Source organism: Tupaia chinensis, unplaced genomic scaffold (assembly GCF_000334495.1).
Source record: "Tupaia chinensis unplaced genomic scaffold, TupChi_1.0 Scaffold000514_1, whole genome shotgun sequence".
Taxonomy (NCBI): Eukaryota; Metazoa; Chordata; class Mammalia; order Scandentia; family Tupaiidae; genus Tupaia; species Tupaia belangeri.
Window position 1 is genome coordinate 103,570 of NW_006160027.1, and position 11,757 is coordinate 115,326.

Below are 11,757 nucleotides of genomic sequence, written 5' to 3' on the forward strand. Positions count from 1 at the left end.
TTGAATTTAGAGCTCATATCATTATCCAATTGGTAGTAAGCGACTTCATTTGCATCATACAAAAGACACAATTATTGACATTCCAGCTTTTAAGTCAATTCTGATTATAATAACTGATCAGATTAATTATGACTGCCGAGTTGAGTAACTCAGTATTTTTGGTCATTAACATTTCCAAATTGGATTAACTGTTTGCTTCCTTGGCTGCATAGCAAGTGGCCTGCTAAATTTCAATCAGATTGGTTATACCAAATCCACATATCCTACTTTCCTAAGGCTACCTTCTTTCAACTCACTCACTATGACTCTTTGCCCTCTAACATTTTTTTCAGGGTATCCTTTACTTCAGTGTTTCTCAGGCTGTAGATCAGGGGGTTAAGCATGGGAATGACAAGACTGTAAAAGACAGAGACCACTTTGTTGTATTTCCATGAATTCCCTGCTGTTGGTTGCCGCAGGTACATGAAAAACAGTGTTCCATAGAAGATGGTGACCACAGTGAGGTGGGAGGCACAGGTGGAAAATGCTTTGCACTTGCCCTCAGAAGACTGGATTTTCATAATGGAGAAGAGGATGCAGATGTAGGAGACCAGGACAGTCAGGAGGGAACCGGTGAGATTGACCGCAGAGAAGATCAAGAGCTGCTTTTCTTTGTGGCGGGTATCAGAGCAGGAGAGGGCCAGGAGAGGGGGGTCAGCACAGTAGAAGTGGTGGATGACGTTGGAGTTGCAGAAGGACAACTGGAAAGTCAGAACTGTCTGAATCACAGAGTTTAGGAAGCCATAGGTGTAGACCCCGATCACCAACTCCTTGCAGACTCGCTGTGTCATAATGGCGGTGTATATCAGGGGGTTGCAGATAGCCATGTAGCGGTCATAGGCCATTGTGGCCAAGAGGAAGCATTCGGTGGTGGCAAAAGCACTGGAGAAGTACAGTTGAGCAAAACAGCCTGAAAAAGAGATGGTTTTCTTCTTCACTACTAGATTTTGTAGCATCTTGGGCCCAATGGAAGATGCGTAACAGAGATCAATGAATGCCAAGTGACTCAGGAAATAGTACATGGGCGTGTGAAGCCGTGAATCAGCCTTGATGAGCAAGATCATGCCAAGGTTACCCACCAGGGTGATGAGATAGATCGCCAGGAATACCACAAAGAGGGGGAGCTGAAGCTCAGGACGGTCTGTGAATCCCATGAGGACAAATTCTGTCACTGTGGTGCGATTGCCTTTTGCCATTTTGTTCTCTGACCTGTTGCAAAAGGAACAAATATGGCTTAAAAAAGGATTCTATACTTGAAAATGAAAGTTTCTTACCTCTCGCTCCAGTATCAGATGATAAAAGTTTGTCTTTACATTCTCAGTAGTGAAAGGTTGTCACTGTTCATGGGGCTTTATTCTGTTGAAACGGGCTCAAAAAGTCTGAGCTCATTTCTTTTGGACATCGGGGAAACGATTTTCCTAGGACAGGTCTTATACTAACATTCACAGTAGAAGTACTTTCAATTCAATTCACAAATACCTCCAGGCCCCATTTGGGGCCACAGAGCGAGCTTGGTCCTGGGATGGAGAAGATTAGGGCATTGTCTTTGTTCTCATGAGGTCTAGCGAGAGGGTTCACAAAGCATTATCCCACAAGGTGGAGCGACCTGAGTATTATTAGAGCAGTGCTGGATGCTGTAGGGGTTCCTGGGAGGGGAGACTGAATGCGGTTGGTGGAAACAGGAAAAGCTTCCACAGAACTTCATTCATTTGTTCTTGTTTGCTTCTGTGTTGCCCACTTGTAATGTACTTGATGCTGTGCTCATTGAAGGCGATACAGAGATGAATGAAACATACGTCTGCCCTAACGTATGGATAAAACTCAGACAGGTGGGAGACACATTTAAGTAAATTAAGTAAATTGAGTGTGGGTAAGGCTACGAAAGAGAGGAATCTTCCAACTCAGCCTATGTGAAGGTGGTGTGTGGGGTGGAGGGATCGGGAGTTTTTAAAGAGGGAACACTATATGGTCCTACATCTTAGACTGGTTATTTTAAATCATTGACATAATAAATCCATTTGGTGAAATTTCCACACAGGACGAAAGGGATATAAATGAGAATTCAGTGTTTTCTTCCCCTTATTTTTAATGTAGCTGCTTTAAGGGACCCAATGTTAATTCCTTTTGGATCCTTCTAAAAAATGCATAAGTATAAACAAGTATGACTGTGCTGCCCATCTCTAATGCTCCTCTACATAAATAAGATCTGATAGCTTTGTATATTGTTTCCTTTTTTGTTTGTTTGTTTTGTCTTTTACTATAGTGCATGTACGCTTGCCAGAGAGACAGAAAGTGAGAAATCACCCCTCAGGGGGGATGGCCATTCTGCAATCCCTTCTCTATTCTCTTCTCAGGATTTTGAGATGCAGGCACATGCATGAGTTTTAATGCATTGGCCTGAGTTTTAAGCTGCTGGGTCTGGGACTTGAACCGTGGTCAACTACATGGTATTCTAGCAATGTAACCATTATGCCATCTGCTGGCCCCTACACTGTTTCTTTTTATACTTAATGTAAATCAATGACATTCCTTTTCATAGCTATATCACAATTTATTAATGAATTCCTTCTTTAGATTTTTAAAAAATTATTTATTTTTTATATTACATTGAATCACATATATACTTATAGTGCATATTTCTTTTTCCATCATGCTTACCATGCATATCAGTCAAGAAAAAGATATTACTATCCACATCAGCAGCAGCAAATAGCTTTTCATTTTTTCAGATTATTATGATTAGTTTTTATTATTATTCATATTTTTAAAAACATTCACTCGTTTTTGTATCATTTGGTTTGTAAAGAGAATCCACCTAAAATAAAATACTTCTCAGTCCATTCCAGTTGAGAAAATAAAGTTTCTTATTTCTATTTTTCTCTGATTTCATATAAAGCTGGAACCACTAGAAGTGGAGTTTGGGTCAAAATGAATATATTCATTTTTCTCCTTTGATAGCATGACAAAATGACCTCTAAGTTTCGCCAAGTTATACTCCCAATAATATCACACAAGGAATACTGGTTTTCCCAGATTCTTAGGAAAAGTTTGATCAAATTTTAAGTCTTTGCTGCTATGATAGTGAATATTGATAGTGAATGTCTATTTTTTTGCCCCCAATTTGCCAGAGGTCACATGTGCTTGTGGGAGAGAGTCAGAGATGAAGAAAGAGAGAGAGAGAAGAGAGAGAGAGAGAGAAATCTAAAAAGCACCAAACATGGGGAATGTTCACACTGCAATCCCCTCTTCCCTATCTCTCTCCTTCCCTGGAATTTCAGGCACGTACCTGAGCCTGGTGTGTTTTCATGTTGCCAGGTTGGGAATCTAACTGAGCAGGTGACCCCGTGGGATTCCACTGCCTCAACCTCCATGCCACCAGTTGGCCCACTCAAGTCCTATTTGTATTCTTTTAAAAAATTATGGGTAGGATTTAGCATTTTTTGAAACAATTTGCATGAGCATTTCTTCTTCTCTTAACTGTGAGTTCATTTCCTTTGTTAATTTTTCTGCCAGGTTGTTGGTCTTATAGACATTTTGTTTATAGGGGCTCTGTTTATTAAGGAAATCAGTCTTTCGATAAGGAAATCAGTCCTTTGTCATGTGCCTTGCAAATTATTTTTCAATTGTCCTTTAACCTTGGTATGGTATTTTTTCTTGTGCTACACAGTGAGTTTTAAATGGTTTGATATGAAATCTTTGCCTTTTAAAATTCTGACCTTTGTGACATAGTTAGACAAACAATTCTCAGTTTAAAATTATTTAAGAAATTATCTTTTTTATTCTAGAGCCATACTGGATTACATTTTTACATTACGATCTTTGACATACCTGGAATTTAGTTTCTATATAAGAATTAAGGTAACCAACTTCTTTCATTTATTTCTCCAAATGGCTAGCAAGGTGTCCTAATGCAACTTACTGGTAAAATAATTTCTCTACTGATTCTATTGATTTAAAACTCTGGCCTTATTGTATGCTAAAACATTCTTAAGTACCTGGGTTGATTTCTTATTATTTTGTTTTGTTTTGTGTTGTTTTTCAGTCTCTTCTAGAATGTTTAAATAAAACAATAGCTGGGAACCAGCAGTTAGCGTAATGGCTATGTCGCTGGACTCCCACGTAGTCGACCGCGGTTTGTGTCCCGGACCCGGTGGCTTAAAACTCACGCCGGGCTTGTGTGCGTGTGTGCGTACGTGCCCAAGATCCCGAGAGGAGAATGGAGGAGAAGGGATTGCGGCGTGACCATCCCCCCTGGGGGGTGATCTCTCGCTTTCTGTCTCTCTGTCTCTCTCTGTCTGTCTGGCGAGCGCACGCGCCCTACAGTGAAAATCTCTCCAAAAAAATAAATAAATAAATAAAAATAAAAAAAAAATAAAACAATAGCTGTATAATTCATTTTATTGTTTTGTAGTTAATCCTCTGGCTAGTCTTGCATGGACATTTTCTTAGCTGAACATCAGCCTTATATTTTCAAGTCCCAAAAAGCTGAAAATATCTCGTTTGTACTTCAGATGCCATTGTATTGAATACATATGTTAATTTAGAGAAAAATTGACACTTTTACAATTCAATCTTTTTTCCTATAGCTAAAGTATTTATTTCATTTATTAAACTTTCCTAAATTGAGTTTTAATTTTTATTAAAATTTTATTGATATAAACGCCATGTATTTCTTTAATCTCTACTCCCAGATATTTTATCTTCTTGTCAGTAAATCCATTTTTTCTCTTTTTTTGTGTTCTATTTATTATTTAAATATAGAAAAACTATTGATTTGGGGGCCAGCAGTTAGCGTAATGGCTATGTTGCTGGACTCCCATGTAGTCGACTGCGGCTTACATCCTGGACCAGGAGGCTTAAAACTCATGCCGGGTGCGTGTGTGTGCGTGCCCAAGATTCCTAGAGGAGAATGGAGGAGAAGGGCATGGTCATCCCCCTGGGGGGGGGTGGTGATTTCTCACTTTCTGCCTCTATGCCTCTGTCTAGCCAGTACATGTGCCCTATAGCAAAAACCTCTCCAAAAGAAAAAAGAAAAGCTATTGTTTTTGCAAATTCTACAACTATCTTTTCTTTCTCTCTCTTTTTTAAAAATCCTGTTTCTATTTTTCTTCCTGCTTCTCCTGAGATTTTCAAGTACACAGTTCATGCTATAAAAGGATATGAATTTCCTCCCTCATTTTTGTATATGGACTTCGAAAAGTTTATAGAAAAATGAAATTAAAGCATAGTTTATTTGGATGTGAAGTATTCTGAAATGCATGCATAATTTTTTCATAATAAGAAGTTTCCACAAACTTTTGGAAGACTCCCCTCCCCCCATATATCTCTCATTCTTTTCTATATTGAAGAAGTCCAGCTTGAGTTTTAACAGGACTGTAGCCATTTTTAAATTAAGAAAGGCCTCTGGGATCAAGAAATGGTGCAATGGTTGCATCGCTGGACTCTCACATAGTCTACCACAGATCAAGTCCTGGACTCAGAGGCTTTAAGCTCATGCTGTGTACGTGTGTGTGTGTGCCCAAAATCCTGAATGGAGAATGGAAGAGAAGGGATTGTGGCATGGCCATCACCATTACCCCTGGGGGGTGATTTCTTGCTTTCTGTCTGTCTGTCTCTGTCTCTCCAGTGAGCACACTCACCGATAGCAAAAAACTCTAAAAAAAAAAAAGACCTCAAAGAGAACAGTCTGACCAAGTGCTGAGTCATATGGAGGTCTGTTTGAGGAATGGTTAGATGAGAAACCAGGAATGGATATTTGAAGGCATCAGGATAATTACTCAGAGGAAAGCAATTGACTGTGAGGAATGATTTGTATCTGCTTGTATCTTGTACCTAGTAAACACCGATACTTATAAATACTGAGAGCATGTTGAGCTTTCTAAGACAGTTTGGTGGTACTTGTTGATTGTCTCCCTATAACTGTTTACAAAAATAAACTCCCTTTTTCTCCAGCCTCTGCCTCTCATTTCATTGATTGTGAGAAACAGCAGCCGGACTTAGTTGGCCAGTAACACAGCTTGTATTGTCTAGTCCTTCCAGAGCAATGTTAAAAAATAGTGACGAAGCTGGCAATTTTCTCCTTTCAACTGTTTGAAGAGACTCAGGCATTATAGACAGTAGGAATAGCCTGTATAAAGTTACTGAAGTTTGAGAAAGGCCAGGCATTAAAGAACTGCAAATATCTAGGGTAGGAGAGCATTCTCCTTAGGAACAGGCTGCCTCGGACACGGGCAAAGCCCATGGAAAGAAGGACAAATAGAGGCCTGCTTAAAGTACATCTAAACATTTAAAGGTTAAAAATCAAGAGAACAAATCAGTAAAAAGTGTTTACCCCTAACTGTACCTTTAGCACGACCTGAAGGCAGAACTCTGGGATTTTTCGAGTTCTGTACTGAAACATGGTAGCTGAGGAGACTGTCTCCTGCCCCACGCAGAGGGTTGCACATGTGTGGACATGCTCGCCTGCGCGCACCAGTTCTTGACTACCCTTGAAACCTAGGTAAGAGAACGTTAGCAGAGTGATTCACCCTTACAAGGATGATCTTGGAAACAGGCACTTGTAGATCCTGGGAGGTAAGCTGGTAGCCATGTGGGCAAGGAATCTTAGGATCCTGTTATCAAGATTATTCTAAAATTCCTTGGGTGGCTAGCAGGAACTAAGGGAGGGTATATCTCTTTGGCTTCATGAACTTTGGCTCTAGGGGGTCGTAGTGAGGTAGGAAGAGGCCCAAAATAGCTCCGAAGAACTGGGCCAAGACAGGGCTTCTGTTTGTTTGGATCTAGAGCAGTGCTGCCTGTGAGTGAGTGATACGAATGTGACTAGAAACGTAAGCCTGTACTAGGTAATTGAGGATGTCTGGTCTGTTTCCAAATGAGTAGGCAGCCTTTGAAATGAACCGAGATGGTCACTGGAAGATGGAAAGGACCTGAAAAAATGAAGAATGAATTAAAAGAGTGTTTTAGGTAGAGGAGACAATCTCTAGGGAGTTGAGTCAGAACAGCTCAGTGCATGTTTGGGAGATGTTGAGCTTCCTTTTGGGTAAGAGCAAGTGCATGTGGAAGATTAGTGGGAGACAGACTGGATGTGAAGGGCGTTGAATGCGAGGGAGATTTAGTAACGAGCTCCACAGTAAGTGTGCACCCAGGAAACGCTTGAGTGTAGGATAACTAGACCAGTGCTCAGCTTTCAGCTTTCAGGGAGTTAATCTGGCAGTATGTGTAGGGTGGATTGAGAGAAGAAGAGCGTCATTAACAGGGAAATAGCTGTGACACTTTCCACATAAGAGGAATAAGGGTTTGAATGAGGAAATGATTGGAGAAATGAAAAGAGGGAGTAGACATGAGAGTTCTCCCAAAGACAGTCTATGTCTCTTGGCTATTGACTTAGATGCTGAGATTTCACTTCTGGGAGACCAGGATAATGATAATGTAAGAATCGATAGTCTAATCTAATTTTACCTCGTTTCTTTCCTAAGGTGATCTGACACAATTTAAACACTCCCTTTCTTTCTGCACGAGCATGTGTGCACATACATGTGCCAACATTAATATAGAATTCAAAAGTAGAGATATAATTGAAAGAAGAAAAAGAAGCTAATCCTTCCACTGTATTTATTTAACAATATTGCTGTGAGGTAGTGCTTTTAGTAGAACCAGAAAGTTTGGGCTAGAAGTGGATTAGGAGGGATGAGTGTTAAATTTAATCTGAGGGGTGGAGGATGTCATTGCATAGTCACGGCTAGTGGTCTTGATTTGGGAGTTTCTCGTATAGAGCATAATGGTATAAGATGTGGGAACCAATAGACCACTCAGCAAAAAAGACACTGATTTTTTTTTAAAAAAAAAGGGCCCAAGGACCTCTCTTTGGGGAACATGTGTGTGTGTTTGTTTTTAAATAATTATTTATTTAAATTTTTAACTATTATTTTTTAAAAATTTGCTGTAAGGCACATGCACTCACCAGAGAGAAAGAAAAAAAAAGAATGAGAAAGTGAAAAAGCAAGCTGCCAGACCCAGAACTTGAATTGTAATCAGCCATGTGGGAGCACCTTAACCACCATGCCATCTGCTGTTCCTGGAAATGTGTTTTTAAAGGTTAATGGAGGAGTTAGCAGTGAAGAGATGATGCTCTAGCATGCTCAGGCTACCTCCTATCAGGAAGCAGTAGGAGCCTTTCAGTACATTTCTGACACTCTTGGCTGACAGTAGATGGCACCTGTTTTGTTGTGACCTTTTCTCTCTCTGTTGCTTAAAATCAAACCAAACTTTGAGCTGTTTAGGCCTTGCCCTTAAATACTGTTCCTCAGTAAATTGTTGGCTTGCAAAATATTTGCTTTCAGAACTTGGTGCCATCTAAAAGTAGCAAGGCATTAAAAGAAGTCTGTTTCTAGACTTCGTCTTTCCATCTCCATTCTTACTGTAATACTTCCCGCTTCAAACAGACATGGAAAGGCTTAGTAACTCTGGAAGAGCTCAAGACAACAGTCCGCAGACTCTCACTTTCTTCAGTAGCTCTTGCATGGCAGGAATTTTTGCTGTGTTTGCTATTACTGATAAAATTTCCTGTTTGCCTATAAAAATTCTAAGACATAGGTAATAAATTCTAATTTGAGAAATTTTAAGAAGTGTCCATTTAATTAGTTAAGTATTTATTCAAACTTTATCAAATGAAACTATTTCTCTGCATTTCAAAGAACTTCTAACTGAATTGATTTGAGGATTCCCGATAACACCAATGTTTAGCTTATTAGTTCTTAGACTATAACTAGACCTGAAGACAAATTCCAAGGAAAACAAAATAATAAATCTTGAATAATAAATATTTGACTTACGCTTTAAACCTAAGAGAAAAATTTGATCCACTTTATTTTTTTATTAAAAAATTATTTTATTTAATTTTATGTATGTATTTATTATTATTATTATTATTTAGTTTGACCAGAGAGAGATAGAGAAGAAGAGGGAGAAAGTTAGGAAACCAAGCTGTCAGGTCTGGGACTTGAACCTTGGTCAACCATGTGAGAGTCCAGCACCTAAGCACCATGCCACCTGCCAGCCCTATGGTCCCCTTTCAAAAGAAAATGCTGACTATTGAGATTTAATTGCTCTCAAACTTGCTGCTAATTGGTGATTGTTTGAAGACTTTTAATGTGCCAACATTCACTGTGTTCTACATTTATTATTTTATTCAATCTGTAATTATTATTTCCCCCATTTTCTTTCAGTAGTTTGCCAAATGCACAAAAGTGATTTAGCACCAGAGTCCTCAGCCCAAACCATACCCTTTCCCTATTTATGATTTCTCGATATTTATTTCATGACTGTTTTTCTTTTGTTTTTTCTCTCAGAGTTAGACTCCTATTAGAAAATGTTGTTGATATGAGTTTAATATTTCTTTTTTATGTTCTGGCACATTTAACATTTATTGCTATGTTTAACCAATTTATTCAATGTTTGGTAGTTCTAAGTATTGTTTCATTTCTTATCACTACTGATTATATGAATAATTCAAACAACTTTGTTGAAAGACCTAAGATGTCTTCCTAATCCCTGGAAAGGGAAGGGTCTGTGAACTACTTCAAGAATCTGATAAAAGTTTAGTATCTGTTTCTAGCCAAGTTTCACTCACGCACAATTTTGCATGTGATTCCGAAGGTTTCATGAGTTTATCTGGTTCCTGTTATAATTTTCTCATAGAATAATGCACTGACCACAAAACAAAACAAAACAAAACAAAACAAAACTTTTCCAAGTAAGAGTCAACCAGTCATCCCTATTCCATCATGGACCGAACACTTGTCTAAAGCCCTGTCCTCTTCAGAGTCCCAGAACGCAAACCCTTCTCTTGGCTGCCTTGCGGTTTTTGCTACAATCGCCTTGGAAGTAAACATGACTTACCAAGCACCTGTCAGACAGCTAGTCAGGATTCCCACTGCTCTGGAAGCCTCCACCTGGTATATTTCCAGCCAGGCAAACAGACTTCTTCATGTCTGACTGGTAGGCTTGGTATCTGTGTTCCACACAGACAAACTTGTGAGTATTTATAAAGTTAAAGGGTAATGAGTCTGTTATCTCATGTTATTCCACAGCTTGCTGGGTGCCAGGGGAACAGTTTATACAGCGTTTCTGTGAGATACTTTACATTTGATTTAAATCACCCTGAGGAATTAAAATCCCTGAATCATCCTGGTAACTAAAGATGACTCAGGTTATGATGCTTTGGCGCCTGTTCCCAGGGTAACTCTCAAGACCAGAACCTTTGGTGTGATGCTAGGATACCATGTCTTGCCCTTGCCAGAAATCCGCAGTGGATGGTCTTGAAGTTGTGGCTGGGCTGAGGGCCCAGTGGCTGTTTTAGGGAGCCTCGGTAAGATTTTGCAATGATAGTATGACAAGGATGAACATACGGCCATTTTTCTTTCAAAGAAAAAAACATCTTGGCTAGCATATTATTAATTACAATGAATAGAGAAAAGTACTCTTGATTTCCTCTACTGTTATATATTTTCCATTGAATCAAATTAAAGTATAAAATCATAACACAAACCAGGTCAGAGACTAAATGTTCTAATGGCTCCTGGATCTTCCTCCCCCTTTCTCTCCCTTTCTCATTCGTCTCTGGATTGAAGTTGCAGACAGTGCCTTCGGGTGTGGTCAGGGTCAGTTTATGAACGCATTTGGTCTCCCCTCATAGCCACTAGGGAGAAAATATTAGAACGAGGTCTTCTAGGGCATTAATTGCACTAATTTAGTGCAGCCCTAAAAATGCAAAGAACACAGTCCCCGATCTTGGCATTCGAGGCAAGGCAGATCTAAGTTGAAAGCATTCCAAATCTGACATTTTCTATCCCTCCACACATCCCACATTCATTAATTCACACCAATAAGGAAGAAACTGTGAGGGAAGTGCGTCTTGGTCAGACTTGGAGACGGGGCTCTAGTGGCCTTTCCTAGTCAGTTTTTCCATTTTAAGTGACTTATAGCAGGTAAATCTGTAACTCTTTGTTCTGGTTAGAGGAGAGACTCTCTAGGCTATGTATAATGAAGAATAAAATATAAGTTCAATTGCTAATTGAAGAAGTCCAGGATTTTGTAAATGTGTTTGATCACCATTGGGCTATCTTCACAATAAGCAATGGGACTTTTGTTTCCAGACTCCTTGGGACCATATGCTTATCATGTGTAGTAATTAGGGACTCGAGTAAGAGACAGAGGCAGAGAGTCAGCCGAACTACCAGCATTTATGTCACATTTCACCACTGCCCTTTCACTAGTCCCAGTGCAGATGATAATCAGTGTACTGTTTAGCAAGAATTGGTTTTTCTATAAATTTCTCATTCCATAATGAGCCAAATATAGGACCTGACTATCTGGAGGGAAATCCAGTCAGGTCTTCTAAAGGCTGGACTTGCAGAAAGCAGAGGTCATTATAGATCTTGTCTGAGTGACTGCCCAGGAAGGGGAAAATGAGGGGGAAACTGACACTGTGGGTTTTACAAAGCTGAGGAAAACTGACCATGGCACTGAGGACAGACGTCTGACTGTTTTTTTTTATTTCAAAGATTCTTTCCATAGGGCCTGGGATGAGTCATACCCACAAACAGGCCATTTTGGCCCAGTTGATAACAGGCCTATATTGTGATGTATACAAGCACCCTTATCTCTGTTAAACTACAGTCTTTGCTGCTGCTTCCCGGAAACACAGATGTCCCTTTACAA

The 11,757-nt window shown here is 39.6% G+C and overlaps 1 protein-coding gene across 1 annotated transcript; it reads right to left on the bottom strand.

The window, feature by feature from the left end:
- Positions 1–299: 299 nt before the first annotated feature.
- On the bottom strand, positions 300–9,999 carry LOC102480168 (olfactory receptor 1030). The gene is made up of 2 exons (XM_006156705.1): positions 9,937–9,999; positions 300–1,248 (listed from the first exon to the last, which is right to left on the bottom strand). Exon 2 carries the CDS (start codon positions 1,233–1,235, stop codon positions 300–302), a length of 936 nt encoding a protein of 311 aa, XP_006156767.1. The 5' UTR covers positions 1,236–1,248; positions 9,937–9,999.
- Between the last annotated feature and the right edge of the window lie 1,758 nt (positions 10,000–11,757).

Bases quoted from the DNA above. Each gene is read 5' to 3' on its own strand.
- LOC102480168 (XM_006156705.1), bottom strand. From the start codon at position 1,235: ATGGCAAAAGGCAATCGCACCACAGTGACAGAATTTGTCCTCATGGGA.